This window comes from Urocitellus parryii, chromosome 5, assembly GCF_045843805.1.
Source record: "Urocitellus parryii isolate mUroPar1 chromosome 5, mUroPar1.hap1, whole genome shotgun sequence".
Classification (NCBI taxonomy): Eukaryota; Metazoa; Chordata; class Mammalia; order Rodentia; family Sciuridae; genus Urocitellus; species Urocitellus parryii.
Window position 1 is genome coordinate 59,075,714 of NC_135535.1, and position 16,488 is coordinate 59,092,201.

At 46.2% G+C, this 16,488-nt stretch overlaps 1 protein-coding gene across 2 annotated transcripts; it reads right to left on the reverse strand.

Moving 5' to 3' along the window:
• Window positions 1-1,057: 1,057 nt before the first annotated feature.
• Ikzf4 (IKAROS family zinc finger 4) lies at window positions 1,058-15,791 on the reverse strand. 2 transcript variants are annotated; one of them, XM_026398467.2, is made up of 8 exons: window positions 15,627-15,791; window positions 13,798-13,891; window positions 12,191-12,295; window positions 10,509-10,769; window positions 9,518-9,685; window positions 6,191-6,340; window positions 5,595-5,726; window positions 1,058-4,853 (listed from the first exon to the last, which is right to left on the reverse strand). In XM_026398467.2, the coding sequence occupies exons 1-8, from the start codon at window positions 15,711-15,713 to the stop codon at window positions 4,093-4,095; spliced, it is 1,758 nt and encodes a 585-aa protein (XP_026254252.1). In that variant the 5' UTR covers window positions 15,714-15,791; the 3' UTR covers window positions 1,058-4,092. The 2 variants fall into 2 exon arrangements, with proteins under 2 accessions (XP_026254252.1, XP_026254251.1); XM_026398466.2 differs by lacking the exon at window positions 15,627-15,791 and having other exon boundaries at window positions 13,798-13,854.
• Between the last annotated feature and the right edge of the window lie 697 nt (window positions 15,792-16,488).

Consider the following 16,488-nt stretch of genomic DNA (forward strand, 5'->3'; position numbering starts at 1 on the left):
TTTAGGTGGAAGCAACTATATACATTTTGTCTTTTAACTTTGAATGTTATTTTCAATGAGACATAGTAAATAATCGATTTTAGATAGGAGTGTCTCCAATTTTTACTTCATTGTAGTATCATAGCAGTGAGATAGATCAGAGTAAAAACAAGTTTAGAATGAAAGGTATAGAAAATAGTTAACACTTAAGACATAATGAAGTTGATTTTTCTACTTTGTTTTTCTTTGGATTTTTGTTGCCTGAAGGTTTCACGGTCATAAAGGCATAGGCAGGCTTTGGACTTACATATTCTTGGGTTCAAATGCTGCCTTTTACTTATTGGCTGATTAGCTTTGAACAAATTATTTAATCTCTCTTGGTCTTTTATTTTTCACCAACAATTGTGATTATTCTTATGCAGGTATTTCTCCAGTTAAATAAAGACTTGGGCCGGGTATTGTGGCACATGCCTATAATCCCAGTAGCTCAAGAGACTGAGACAGAAGGATTACAAATTCGAGATCAGCCTCAGCAACTTAGTGAGGCCCTAAGCAACTTGGTGAGACTGTGTCTCAAAATAAAAAATAAAAAGGGCTGGGGATGTAGCTCAGTGATAAAGTGCCCCTGGGTTCAATACCCTGCACCAGGGGGAAAAAGAAAGACGACTTTGTACAGTGCTTGGGAATTATGAGATGCTGAAATGGTGGATCCTATCATTATCATCATTCGTGTTATTGTAACTTACATCTCCCTAGGCATGTAATGTGTTTTGCACATAGTAGGTACTCTACAAAGGTTTGATGAATCTCTGCTTTGACTAGATAGGCAAGTCAGATTTTCATATCCTGAAGATACTTATAGGAAAATTTCCTCCACTTCTCATTCTAGGCTGAAATTTTCCCTGTTCTGCAGCAACAACTTGAGCTCTCTGGTCTGATTTACTCTCAATCTTTTTCACCTCCAAAACTGTTTAGTACAGCTTGCTGCAAGGAGATCCCTCCTCCCTCCTAGCAGGAAAGTAAGGCAAAGGAAGTCTGCAAAACAACCAGGGGTGTTAAATTACTCATGTTTATTTATAACAGACCTTCAGCCAGTACAGTACAAAACTTACAGTAGTATATCTCCGTTACACAAATATTTACTTACAATATATTACATATACAAAATGCTTTGCAATAAGTCTCAAAAGCTAGTTTAACTCCCATAGAGAAAGGAGAAAAACTTAAAAAAAGGTGGGGGGCAGAGGAAGAGAGGAGGAAGTGGGGGGCAAGGGTCAAAGGAAACACCAAACAGGCTACAAAGGAAACCTTGGGAGAGGGAGAAGAGAGGTGGTATTGCACTTGCTTCTGTGGTTTTTTTTTTTTTTTTTTTGTTCTTCATAACTTCTGATTAAAAATATATATATATGTATATTATGTACACAAGGAAAGAAGCTGCCAGAAGTATTACAAAATCCCACCCGCAGCTTGGACATTGACAGGAAAAAACAAAGTTCTGGAAAAGTGTCTATTTAGAAATTCTTATTTCTTTTTGTGGTGTTGATTTTGAATAGCAATATAAAAGGAAACACCTCTTTACTCCATGTGGGTTTCACTGTGTGGTTTTTGTACTTTCTTTTTATTTTTTTTTTTTATGTAAAAGGAGCTGGGAGAGAGAGCATGAGGATGTTTGAGGTTCCAGAGCTGGAAGGCTCTGAAAAGTAGGATTTTGTACCTAAGACCCTGGTTAAAGTGCAGTGATGGTCTGGAGAGAGAAAGGATGCCCCTCTCTCCCCTCCCTAGCACCTGGTCTTGCCCTTCCAGTCTCTGCTCTCATGGGCACAGAGTATAGCCTCAGAGCATAGTCCTTCATGTTCCGGGAGGTTACAGGTGCCAAGGCTGGTTAGGGGAGGGGATGAGGGCACCCTAAGGCTTTGATACCCCAGAAGGGATAAGTCCTTATGCGGTATCATCAAATACACAGCAGACATAGAAGATGTGGGATGGGTAGGTCCAACAGGAAGTGGCTCAATAACCAGAATAGTTCAGGAGAAGCCCAGGTGTTAATCTCAGCTCTGCTGCCATCCTGAACAAGGAGCAAGTACCTAAGGGTGCTGTTGAGAAGACTCTTTACTTTCTCTAGGGACCACTCTCCTCTGAGCTGACTCCCCCATCCTCTGCCCTTGGCAGCACCTATTTATTGCTACATTGTCAAGGAGGAACAATCATCCCACAAGGCCTCTCCCTGCCAATCTGGTTCTCTTGGGAAAACCACAATAATGGGGAAGGAAAAGGGGGGGAAAAGAGTTTTTTTCACTTCCCATGATAGGGTAAGGTAGACTCTTCCCAGACCCTTAAGAGCCCCAATCCCAGGATCTGATCCTTAGCCCACCTTTTACCAACCCCCCAAACAAATATCCCTGATAGGGAGTGAGAAAAGAAGAAGAGGTGAAAGGCCAATAAGGAAAGGACACGTGGCAAGAAAGATGGACAGGAAAGGAAGAAAAGGAGAGAGAGAAGGACCAAGAGTTACAACTTGTGAGGTGTTGTGTTTGGTTTTTCACTTTTTTTTTCTTTTTTCTTTTTTTTTTCTTTAAACATAGAAAAACAGCCTTTGGTTTGAATCTCAAGGAAGCAGAGAGTGGGATGGCTGTAGCCTCAGGCAGGGAGCTCTTTGTAGAAAGAGACCTTCACTTGCAGTGGAGTTGTACCTCCTCCTGCCCCTTCTCATGAATCCTTGGTTATCCAAATAGCCAGGGGTCTCTGCAGCAGCCAGGAGAAGAATGCCCCTCCTGCATGTCTGGGAGCTGAGTATAGAAGGGCAGTGAAGGATGACCCCTGGTGAGTTGTGCCTACTCCATTCTTGATGGAACAAGGATGGAATGGATGAGGGGCACATATCCTTGCTCATCCTGGGATAATTTTTGGTTACACTGAAAATTAGAAGAGAAAAAAGAGACATCCTTTTCTCCCTGCCACCAATAACAAGAAAGAGCCCATGAGAGCAGGAATGAGAGAGTGAATCCTGCTGGGAAAGAGAGGAAGAAGGCAGCATGACAGAGGGGTTGAGAGACCCCTGGTTATCAGGCAGCTACCCACCAGTTTCTCATAGGATGGGGACTGAAAGAGTCCCTGTAAGCCCATGAAAGTCACTAGAGTGAAGAAGTCTGAGAGGTGGAGGAGAGAAAATATTTTGACCCACACCCTTCCCATGCCCTGGTTCCTAATTAGGCACCTGTGGCTCCCAATGTGCCTTAGACAAAGGGTTGCAGACCTAGCCTTGGCCCCTGAGAATATAAAATGGGGTTACTCCACAGAGTGAAAAGCCACCACTTAGCAGAGCGGCAGGTTGAAGAGACTAGGGTGGTGATGAGGATTGGGCTGGGGACAGGGACGAGCTATATCACATCCTGGAGAGAGATCCTGAATGTAGGCTTTGGGGAGCTCATATTCCCAGGGGCAGTTAAGAGGATCCTCAGTCTCACAGTGCCAGGGGAGAATTTTTTCAACCCCTCCTACTTCCAAATGAGGAAATTCTTCATTCATTCAAGAATAGTGCAAGCTGCCTAAAGTGAGAGGGCACGAGAGGTATGGAGTACCAGGTTGAAGGGTCCCAGAGAGGAGATATAATGCCACAGAGCTAAGGTAGGGCCATTGGGAGGTATCAGCATAAAAACTGAAAAATCAGATAAAGGGTGAGGATTAAAGCAAGAAGCTCAAGGTCTCTTAATGTGAAGAGGAGCTTCTGACCCCTGGGGCTATTGGATGCTAGATCCACAAGAAAAAAATTAGGCCTACAGTAGAAGGGAGCTGTGGGCCAGAGGGTGAGGGAGTGGCAAGGGAATGCCATAAATAAAAAAGGCAAAGTCAACTAATTAATAAATAACTCAGTGAATATGCTGAGAGGAGAGGAAAAGAAAAAAAGAAGAAACATAAGCAAAAGATCTGTTTCATCACAATGCTTAAATAGGTCAGGGTAGAAAAGAATAGGCAAAGAGGGTCAGGGTTAGGTGTGAAGTCAAGTGGCCAGTGGTGGGGGCTACAATGCAAAACTCCTTGGGGTGTGGTGGGGACAAGGCTAGACACCTATAGTGGGGCAGTGGAGTAGTGGACTAAGGGCACGGGGAGAGGTCACTAGCCCACCTTATGCTCCCCTCGAACAATGTGGGAAGAAAATTCGTACCGGTCCTGGCTGTGATAACCACAGATGTTGCACTCGAAAGGGTCTCTGAAGCCATGACAGCCCATGTGGATGGTGAACATGACGTGGTCCAAGAAGAGGATGCGGCAGTGTTCACACTTGAAGGCCTTCACCGGCTCACCGCTTTCCCCTACCACCCGAAGCACTTCTTTGGAGGGGCCTGGGGTGCCCCGTAATAACCCCTCCTGTGGCTTGGGGTCCTCTTTGGCATAGGCAGGACTGTGCCGGCCCACCACTATGGTGGGAGGTGGCTGGGGTGGGGGACCTTGAGGGAGAGACACCACCCCCCCAACTCGATCTTCATGGTTGCTCTCTGTGTCCGTGGAATCCTGGCAGCCATTGCTAGGGGATGCCCCAGGATCAGTCAGGGAGCCTCGGGCCCGGTAGAGGAGGGGACCTCCATCACCTAGATCCTCGGGTCCCTCACCTGCTTCTCGGGACCCTGGAAGCTCCAGGCGCCCAGGGAGGGGTTGCATCTGGGTGTAGACAGAGCTGATGACAGGAGTGAGTTCTGAGATGCAGTTGGTGGGTGGAAGGCGGAGGGGACGCAGATGTTCTGCACCCACAAAGGCCAGAGAACTTCCAAAGCCAGGTTCCAGGCCATGGTGTGCCACCAACTCCACATCCTTTTCATAGCCACCAGAATTCACATCATAGGGGAGGTCTGAGAGACTGAAGCGCATCTGCTTTTCACCTGTGGAGAAAGATCTCAGCAAGGCTGTCTTTGAATAATTCCTAAGTGCTCCCCAGGATTGCTGGTTTGTTTCTTTTAACCCATGGGGCTGGATATAACATGATCATCATTATTACTGTTTTAATTGTAATTATTATTTGTGGTGCTGAAGATTGAACCCAGGTCCTCACACATGCTAAACATGTGTTTCACCACTGAGCTACACTCCCAGCTGCTTGTAACCTTATTTGTTACACCTCATTTCCTTCCCCCAAGATGGAATGATGAGTGCAGTGTGGTTGGGTTCATTCCCTGACTGTAGGCTGTAATTTTAGACAAGTATTATCCTACCTAGCATGAATACTTCTTTCATCACTCTCCATAAAACTCCAGATCCTTAGGGACCTCATGCCAGAGTCATGTGGGGGAAGTACATGCTTATTTCTCCTCCAAGTCTTGCAAGAGCCTACACAGACTGAAGTCCTTCTAGCCTCAAAACCTCAGAGGGCTTGAACCCCCAAACACCTCCCCTTAGGCTACCACAAGTTCTCAACACTGACTCCTTTCCACCCTCTTGAGGTACATCCTTCCTTATTACTTCCCTCCTGGTCTGGGGATAATTTTTGACACTAGAATTATCAGGTTGTTTTCTTTCCCTAGATCAACCAGCAGACCAAAATCTCTGGTCTAATGGCAATCAGAGCTCAAATTTATTTGAGCTGTGGCTTTAAGCTATCGTCTCCTTTCCAACTGGACTCTTACCTACAAACTTCTGGGGGGTGGAACGCTTGCGTTTGGTGAGGCTGTTGGCTAGACGATCGATGAAAGTTGGCCGATCAGATGATGAGTGCAGCATGGAGTCTGGCACCATCTCCAGATCACGGATCTCCTCACCTAGTGGGAAGGAGTGGGGGCAGTAGTAGCTGAGTAGGAGTAGTACTACCTCAAGAAAACCAGCAGGTCAGTAGCCAAAGAGGGTCAGACCTAAAGCCTGGGAAACTATTTACTTTACCCTTCTAAAGCTCATCCCCATATTTCAGACCATTTGAGGATAAGTATACACATTTGACCCTTGATTCTATACTTCTTGTGTTCTCTCCTCTATTAGACTGAAGATACAGAGACAACCTTTCACTACCTCTGGATCTCCCTATAGTACCTAACATAAGACCTTACTTTACACTGACGAGGGTACTTAGAATGGGGTGTTTGGAAGATTTAATAGTAGATTTAATGAGGATAACTGTTTCCCATTTTACATATCTCATCCTTCTGTAGAGGAGGAACTGGAATCACCCTTGACCTGCAATCCTCTGGATCTTCTCTTAACTCCCCCATAGTACTGCTCAGGGCCACACCTGGTTGGCCAGCCAAAGCTTGGGCTTCAGTGCTTAGACTCTGTAGGTAGTTGTGGCACCGTTCCTTGTGTTCCTCCAGGGTACTCTGCTGTTTGTAGCTCCGGCCGCAGTAGTTGCACTTATAGGGCTTGCCCACTGTGGGAGAGGAAACTGTGGAAGATAGACAGCATCAGAGTTACTTCCATGCCCTTGTTCTCAAAATTATCCAGGAACAAATATACACTGGCATAGGGAGGAAAAGATGTTGCTAAGTTGAATTCTTCTGCTTGTCTACCCTTCTCCAATTTTACCTGCAACAATGGACAGATGGACAAATTTGGGGAAGAGGGACAATGTGCAGCTATGGGAGTGAGGGAATCCCAGGATATACAGCCTCAGACTGGTAATGGGCTATGATGACCAAGTTGCTGCTCAAGGGAAGTGAGGACCCAAGGCCTTTGTAGGGGAACAGCAGGCAGGCAAGCAAGCCCCACCCCAGGATCTCAGAGTCTGGGGCCCAGACTGCGGTTTAACCTTTCCATGCGGCAGGCAGGTGTAAGTGCTGTTTATCAGACAAGGGGATTTTTTTTTTTTTTTTTTTTTTGCTAACGAACTATGTGCCCTGGTTTGGGGGAAATTGGTGGGCTGGTGTGACAGAAATGAGAGCCTTAGATCTGCCCTTGTGGGGAGAGGCAGTTTTCATGGACCTTTACTTGTATTTTTACTTCCACCTCTTGCCTGATTTAACTGGTTATTTTCTCTTCTGTCTCTCTATACTGAGGTACCTACCTAGAGAGCCCCAGAAGTACCATCAGTGACAAGAAATACTGAAAAGAGAAAAAGAATACAAAAAGAAAGAAGAAAATAAGGGAGAGAGTGAAAAAAGAATACCAGTTTTTTTCTGGGAGTGGGGGGAGCTGGGGTTTAATCCAAGGGGGCTTAACCACAGAGCCACATCCCTAGCCTTTTTTTGCATTTTATTTAGAGACAGGGTCTCACTGAGTTGCTAAGGGCTTTGCTAAGTTGCTGAGGCTGGTTTTGAACTCTTGATCTTCCTGCCTCAGCCTCCCAAACTACTGGGATTATAGGGGTGGGACTTTGCACCTGGCTTGGGTTTTTTTTTTAAAGAATGGGTTATAAAGACAACTTTTTTTTTTTTTTTTGTACCAGGGATTGAACCCAAGGGTTAATCACTGGTATCTTAATCACTGAGATATATCCCCAGTCATTTTTATTTTTTTATTTTGAGACAGAGTCTTGCTAAATTGCTTAGGGCCTTGCTAAATTGCTGAGGCTGGCCTGGAACTTGTGAACCTCCTGCCTCAGCCTCCAGAGTTGCTAGGATTATACAGTGTGCCTCCACGCCAGCTTAAGACAACTTTTGAGAGATGATAGTTATGAAAAGAGAAAAAACAGTGAAGAGTACAAGGTATTGTATATTTTATGTTTTTTTTTTTTTTTTTTGCTTCTATTGAGCAGGGAGACAGGAGAAAATATCTCCTCTCTACAGGAGATACTCACCCCCTACTAATGCCTAAGCTGTGCCTTGACTAAATCAACATTTTGCTATTTTGCTCTTGTTCCATAAACCCTAGTGTTTTGGGATGAAATGAACACCAGAGTTCCTATCTATCCAACACCCTTGGGGGAATGACTTAACATCTGGGAGAGGAATGATCCTCCGGCCTATTTTTTCTTATGTGTCAACTGTAACAGGAAGCATCTTAACAGAGATGGACTCTGACAGTTTACCTGTCTCCTTTTTTTCCCTTAACTTCCTTCAGAACAACATCCAAAATCTACCCAGCTGAATTTGTTGGGAAGAATTCTGGGGGCCAAGCCATTCTGGATTCATAACAGCAGGGGGAGCAGCCCATTTCCTGAGAAAAAGGAGCACCTGACACTGGATCTTTTTTTCTTTTTTCCCTTCAGTATTGGGGATCAAACTCAGGGCCTTGTGCATGTTAAGGCAGATACTCTACCACTGAGTTATACCCCCATCCCTTTTTATTTTATTTTTGAGATAGGGTATGACTAAATTGCTCAGATTGGTCTTGAACTCATGATCCTACTGCCTCAATCTCCTGAATTACAGTAGCTGAATTACAGGCGTGTGCCATCATACCCAGCTCTGGCACTGATTCTTGATGGGGGGTCCAGTCATGCTGCATAAAAACCATGTGGCCTGCAACTTTTTTTTTTTTTTTTCTCCCCAGGGCTTCAGTTCTTTGTCAACAAAATGGGGATAATCACATCTATCTTGTAATTATTATGAGGATTATATGAGGAGACACAAATGAAATGCTCTGTAGATAATAAAGCATGAATCAGTGATGATTTTTCTCTCTGTTCCTCCATGTATATAGAGATAAAGGGGTCCCTGAAAGAAGGTGGGTAGATGGAGAAAGCAGAAATGATTGCTCTGTCCCTTTAAGTCCTGGCCCAGGAGAGTTTAAGAGAAAAACAGCAAGGAAAGTTTTCGAGGACAGACCCTGCTAATTCTTTCCTCTCTTCCCCTTTTCCTGCATTTTTTCAGTCTCGAGTTCCCTCCTTCCTGCCAGCTAAGCTCCTGGCATCTTCCCAAATCCAAGCCAAAAGCCCCAAACTTAGTAAAATTTCTGACAAGTACTATTTGTCTAGTTGATTCTGAGATATACTGATTTAAATAGTCTTGATTGATCTAGAAAACCTTGCTGATCCAGTTCCCCAGCACTATTAAATACTGACTCCTAGACACTCTCTAGACTTGCTCCTGACTCTTGGAAAGTGACAGCCTTTTGGGATAGAACAGAAATGGGATACTTGTTTCCTAATTGGAGGTCTGAGGCTCCTTTTTTATTTTTATTTTTTCCAGTTTGGGAGGCCCATGGATATTTACAGGATCCTGTAGGAAGTAGAGGAGAGGATAGACAGTGGTTGCCTAAAAACTTCTGGTGTTATAGATGGCAGATTAAGATGGTGATAAGTGCGGGGCCCAGGGTAAATGGGAATGGGAAGAGGGCTTTCCATGGGCTCAAAAGTGTGGGTGTGGGGCACAGATGGCACTTGCATTATCACAGTCTTTAAAAAACAAAAATCAGAGCGGAGCCAAGACCATCCATGCTCTTTTTGTTCCATGTCACACAGTGTGGCAGTAAAATACCTCAACAAAGGGTCCTGCAAATTTCTCATGGGCACTGCTGCCCAGAGGAAGAGTTAAAGAGGCAAGGCCCTATTTGCTCTGTATGAGTGCTCTCCCCTCTTCAGTGATAGACACTGTAACTCCCCAATACAGAAAAGTCTAGGAGCTCTATTTATTGGGTATGCTCAGGGCTCCACTCTCTCTTCTCCTGCTGGATGGTCACTGACCTGAGTGTGTGCGGAGGTGACCAGTAAGTGCATCACGCCGGCGGCAGGCATAGTTGCAGAAAGGACATTTGAAGGGCTTTTCCCCAGAATGCAGCTTAATATGGCGCAGTAGGTTCCCCTTCTGGGTGAAGGAGGCACCACACTGGTTGCAGTGGAAGGGCCTCTCACCTGCAAGTGAAAGAACAGGTTCCAGAGGGCCGGCATGAAAAATGTCAAAGGTTGAAGATAGTCCCTAACACTGCCAAGGGAAGTTTCACTGAACATATTGCTGAGGGGCAGGAGTGTGCCACACATGCTAATACTGCTTTATCAAGATCACCTGGGGACAGTCTTGTCCTGGGAAGGTGTGAGTTAGAGGTGTGTGACAGAAAAGGGGTACTGGGCCTGGAACACCAGACCACAGGTCTGTTACCCAAAACTGAGCTCCACAGGGCCCATTGGCCCCAGGAGCTCAAAGTCTGAAGAGGCTAAGAGGAGGAAGCCTTTGTTTCCTGCCCCTTACCTTTTGTTTTTTTAATAATTATGAGCTAGGAAGGCCCAAATGATACTCAGGAGTCCTATTCCTGTTGGACAAAGGGATCCTTTTTATTCTTTTTTTCCTTTTTTCTTCTTCTTCTTCTTCTTTTTTTTTTTTTTTTTTAATTTTTGGTGCTGGAGACGGAGCGTGGTGCCTCATTGCATGCTAAGCACAACTCTACCACTGAGCTGTAAGAATCCTCCTTGAGGCTACAACATCTCCTTTTCCCTCACATCCTCAGAAAAACAGTAGCTTTCCTTTATAATAACAGCTGAGGAAAGTGCCAGGAAGGTTCAAATTCCCTCTTTTTTTTTGTCAACTAGAAAATGTGCTGGGAGAGACCCTTCCCTTTCTGAGACTACCCCACTCCAGCATGGACTCCTGCAACCCTCTTATTGCCATTGCCCCAGCATTGTCTCTACCTCTTAAGCACCCCCCACCCAGCTCCTCCCTGAATGCCTCTGGCTTACTCACCAGTGTGGCTGCGCTTGTGCACCATGAGCACGTTGGGTCCAATACAGACCATGCCGCAGACATCACACTTAAGTTTGCCATTAGGCAGCCGGATGCCACCAGGGGAGTGAGGCTCTGGCCCACTCCCATCACAGTAGCCCAGGGGCTCGGACAATGAGTCCTCCACAATCACACTGTCATCTTTTTCCAGGAGCCGCTCATCTGGCCCCAGCAGTCTGCTTGACTCCTCATCGCTGTACATCTCCACCTTGATGGAGTTGGCTGGAAGGTGGGATGATGTTTAGAACAGATATAGGCAAAGGAGAACCTGTTCCCAGGCCAGAGCAACACTACTGAAGTCCAACAGGGTGTCTCCAGGTGCTGAGACCTACAGACCTTAAGACGGAGTCAATACCCTAGTATCCTGGGTGGTGATAGCAGAGTCCTCTGCAACCTGAAACAACATTCCCCTTTTCTCCCACCCACCAAAAAAAATCAAAACAAACAAACAAAAAACCACACAGGCTTCAAGAAGCCAGGTATGGTAGCACACACTTGTAATCCCAACACTCAGGAGGCTGAGGCAGGAGGATTACAAATTCAAAGCCAGCCTCAGCAACTTAGCAAGACCCTAAGCAACTTAGTAAGACCCTGTCTCAAAATAAAACATAAAAGTGGCTGGGGATGTGGCTCAGTAGCTAGGTGCGCCTGGGTTCAATCCCTGGTATTCCCCCACTGAAAACAGGCTTTAAGAGAAAAAAGTTGGGGTACATAGGATGTCTTCTGTCACTGGGGAAAGGAGGCAGCTTATTCTCTACTCTCTTGTCATTAAGAAAGATGTCTGGCTTGGGTCTGGGCAGGAAGCCAACAAGTAACAGTGGCGGGAAAACAGTCCTAGGAAGACTGAAGAGGGACAGCAAACTAAAGAGAGAAAAACTGGAAGATAGGCATGGCTTCCATTATCCTCCAGCCTCAAAAGACTGAACCCCCCCCCCTTCCCTCCATACAAATCTGAGAGGGGGGTAGTATAAGAGGGAGGAGCCATTGAGGAGAAGGCTTTGGCTCTAGCTCTGACCTACATTCCTGGCTATTTCAACCATTTAGAGAATGTCATAGATCTAGGGCCAACTAGGGAGGGGCAGTCAGGGAGATCCTGCCTGGGCAGGAGCACATGGTATGGGGAGATGAGGTCCTTTTACTCTGTTTCCTATCAATCTCTAATGACCATTTCTATCTACCGACTTCTCCAGTTCCAGAATTTACCTACTTCATCTTAATGCCACCCATGTGTTCCACCCTGGTCTGGCAGTGACTACTCTTTTCAGAAGCCAGATGCTAAACTCCTTCATGCATTTATTTATTTATTTTGGTACTGGGGATTAAACCCAGTGTTGCTTAACCTCTGAATTACATTCCCAGTCTTTTTGTTTTTTATTTTGAGACAGGGTCTTAGGGCTAAGTTGCTTAGGGCCTCCCAAGTTGCTGAGGTTGCCCTAGAACTTGTGATCCTCCTGCCTCAGCCTCCCAGGTTGCTGGGGTTAGAGATGTGGGCCACCAGGTCCAGTTCTTTCATGGTTTTAGAGACTCTAAGCAGGAGACCAGAAGGAGGTGATGATGGGAAAATGGTTGCCTATGGAAGGTGAATTGAGGGCCAAACAAAAATAGGGGTGCCGAGTGCCAGGAGGAGTAGGAGTTTGACTTACCACTGAGTGAGCGGCTGGGAGAAGAGTGCTGGCTGTTGGGGGTGCTCACCGAGGGCCCCACTGGGGCCCCAAGGAACTCCTTCTCCAGAGATGAGTCCCCGCTACCTTAGAGGAGAGAACAAGAAGGCAGGTAAAGCTGGGGCTGGGGCTAGAGCCATATACTGTCCATTGCCTAATTTTTTAAAAAATTCAGTTAAACTTCACAAACACTAATCCCATAGCCATGTACAAAGCTGTGTTGTATGCATGGCACCATACCTTGTGCCCCTACCAGCTTAGTGCCCAATGCCAACTTCCGTGAGCTCAGTGCTGGGCCTTGTCTACCTTTATCTAGGCCTGAGGGGAAGAGCATCACTGCCTGACGTCTGCAGGAAGCAGGACTGGCTGGGCGGGCCAGGGTAGAGAGGAAAATAGGGGCCTGAAGAGGAGGTGAATTAGAACAATGTTCTTTCCCTACTGTTCCTTTCTTTTCTTTTGGTATCAGGGATTGAACCCAGGGGTGCTTTTCCACTGAGCCACATCCCTAGCCCCTTTTATTTTTGAGACAGGGTCTTATTAAGTTGCTTAGGGCCTTGCTAAGTTGCTAACACTGGCTTTGAACTTGTGATCCTCTTGTCTCAGCCTCCTGAGTCACTGGAATTACAGTACCACCATGTCCAGTCCTCCTGTTCCTTTCTGGAGGCCCACTACTGGGTTCAGGATCTGTAGGAAGGGCAGTTGGAATTGTCCCTGAATCTAATAATAATATTAGTAACAACAGTAATAGTAGCTAATGTTTCTGGTGCTTACTATGTGCCAGGCATTATTCTATATAGAACCCAGATAAATGAATTATCTCCTTTGATCTTTAAAACAACTCTACAAAATAATATTGTATTAATTTTTCAGATAAGGAGTCATAAGAGAGATTATATTACTTATCTAAGGTCACATAGCTGGTAGTGGTGGAGCTGGGATCAGGTCACAGAGAGTAAGTGCCCATTCCTTGACCATCACTTATACAGCCAACTGGGAATCACTGTCCCAGGGGGAGTTGGGTCCATTACACTTTCAAAATTCAGCAAAAAATTTGAGTACTTCAGAAAGCTGATCTGATTTCAGTCACACATTTACTATTTGATGTTCCCTTGAGAATTAAATAATGAGTTTACCCTCAATATATTCATTTTAATTTCTTGATAAATTGTTTTGTAAAATGCTTTTGAGAGTATCATAATGTTTTCAAAAATCAGATAACATACCTGAAAATATGAGTGTCTTTTAAAAAATCCCTCCTCCCCACAATCTTCTGCATAAATATAACAGTAAAATAAAAACACATGTAGATAAACACATATACAGACACAAAGCAATATGTAGCTACATAGAGAATAAAGAGAACATACCTACTGAAATAAACATACCCATAGCCTTCTATATTATCTGCTAACATGAACATGCATTGTTATGTGCACACAGGCCTAAATATGGATGAGAGAGGGGGGAGAGAGAGACAGACAGAGACAGAGAGGGAGAGGGAGAGAGAGAGGAGAGACAAACCCTAAAAATCATCCCTGAAGTCCACCTATTAGTACTTTACCCAATTGCCCAGCTATGCACATACTTACTTTCACAAAATAAAGATTCCATTATAAAATGGTTGGAGTCTTGGGCCTGAGGCAAGAAATCCGGAACACACCCTCCTGAGGGATCCCTCTCCAGCTTTGGTCAGTGGGAAGAAAACAACCACTCAGGACTTTGGGACCATTTCCCATTCATATCCTGTTCTAAGAGTCCCATTTCCCCCATGCTATCCCATCAAAACCTGAGGAAATTTGTTCACTATCTATAGAAAAAGCCTTATATATAGCTTGAATCTGAGTTTTCCCAGCTGGGGCTCTTTAGGTGAGCCATGGCTTCTTTGAAAAGTTGCCTGAAATCAGAACCACACACATATCATGAAGCGAGCATCTCAGGACTGTGGGTAAGACTTGTGGACTCAGACCCAGTTTTAAAATATGACCTTTCGATTAAGTGTAGGATTACCAAGGTTAGAAGGTCTGAAAAGGGCATCTTCTTATTCATTTTCAAATGTTAGTGGTGACTTGCTCTAAATCACTTGATATTAGTTACAGGGAAAGAATAGGGCCTGGTGCTCAGACATTGATCCTAAAAGGATGGATGAGCTTGCTGAAATCCATAGCTAGCCTCAGCTTACCAGGGCTGAGGCTGCCTTATGGGGCCAGGGGCTTACTATATGGGAAAGGTATCCTTAAAGGAATATTTAAGGACACTGAGGAGAAAGCATCTGTGGCTTTCCCAATTAAGACCTGGAAACAGGTGAGAAAGCTCCAGGAGCCTCAAGTCCACCAGTAATTCCAAAGGCTTACTGATGCTATTGCCCTCCCTAGGATAAAGGTAAGAGAGAAAACAGGATTAAGTCTACTTTCATGGGACTAAAACATAAGACTGAATTTGTTTTGGGGGTCAGGAAGTATTTGTGGGGCTCCAGGGATTTTTGAATTCTAGCCAGAGGGTGAAGGGGACTAGAGTTGGATTTAGAAAATTCAGCAGTTCTCTCTCAGCCCCAGAAACCTCAGTGAGGGAATTTCAAATGCCTGGGACTCCCAAGAAATCCTAGACTATCAAAGCCAAGAATTAAGGCTGCTCTCATGCCTTAGAGAAATTTTCTTGGTCAAAATCATCATAGATTGGCTGAACCCCCAGAGGGCAAAGCCAAATCATGAGGTTCACATCAGAGGAACTGAGAGGTAGGTAAAGGGCAGAGAAACAGGAGGCAAGGAACTGGGAAGCAGGGCAAAAGATAAATGTGTCTCACATGTTTAAGGAGACAAGCCCTCTGCTCCCGCTGCCCTCTCCAGATCCCTTCAGAGAGTGGCTACCTCTAGAGAACAGCCATGAGCTCAGCGAGCCTCCACACTTCTCTGCAAGGGACCTCATCCCGACTGCTTATTCTGTTGACCATGGGCTCCAGGTGGCAGGATGCTAGCCTGCTAGCAGGGAACAGTGGGTACATGAGCAAAGAAAGACGCCCATCGTCAGCTCTATTGTGGGGAGGAGGCTGAGGCCCCTTAGATCTTGGTTCCAGGCTGAGGCATTTGCTGTCAAGGCGCCTATTCCTTACCTCAATTCTCTATCACCCATTCCCACCCAGGTCTGCTTTGGTATTTCACCCCAGGCAGCAGTACCCCTGTCCCCAAGGCCTAATCAAGATGTCACCACAAGCTCCCACTGTCCAAGTCAATGGTCTTTGCTTAGCAACACCAAACACCCTTTCCCATCCTCCGCAAGTGTAAGGAGGAACGCCCCCTCCCCCGCTACACACACACAGCCCCCATCCTCTCCCTCTCAGGCTTGGGAGTTGTTACTGAATTGGCTCCCTAGCCCCAGCACCCCCCCTTCCCCCCTCCACTAGCCGCCTTCTGCCTGAACTTACATTATCCTTCCCTTGCCGGTGAGACCCTGGGGTGCGAACACGGCCGCCGCCTTGGAAACGGCGAGGGAGTGCGGGTGGTGTGTGCATGTCTGCGTCTCGGTGGCAGGCAGGGGTGAGCCCAGCCACTCACCTTCCAGGAAGCGTGGATTCCTGGAAGTGAGGGGAACCGCCGTCATTTCGCAGGCAGCGGCAGCGGCACGGTGAGCAGGGGCCCACGGCTGCAGCCAGCAAGAAACAGCTCAGTCCAGAGTGTATGTGTGTTGGGGCGGGGGGTGGAATGAGAGAGAAAGAGAGAGGGAGAAAACACGCTTGGATGTGCTTGGGGAGGGGGCTGGAGAAAATGTATATATGTGTATGGTGGGGGGATGCTAAGCTACAGCATCCCTTTTCTAAGACAGTGAAGGGGTGGGGGGGTATACAGGGAGGGGAGGTGGGTGCTTTTGCCCTCCTGCCCAGCAGACAAAGAAGAACTGCAAGACAAATGCTTGAGAGAGAGAGAGAGAGAGAGAGAGAGAGAGAGAGAGAGAGAGAGAGAGTGTGTGTGTGTGTGTGAGAGAGAGAGAGAGAGACAGAGAGTGAGAGAGAGAGAGAGAGAGAGAGAGAGAGAGAGAGATGGATGGGCCTGCCGGCAGGAGGGAGAAAAGGGGGGCCCCAGGGAAGGCCCAATCCTCTGCCAGCTGGGGAAGCCAAGGCCCCAGAGGTCATGGGGCCCAGGACACGGGGCAGCTTCAAGGCTTTCCAATTGGCAGACAGCCCCTCCCCCAGCAAACTCAGGCACCGTGTTCCCTCTTCCCCTCCTCCTCCAGGAGGGAGGTCTGGGGACTGACAGCCCCCTTTCCCAGCAATCAGAGGGCCCAGCACA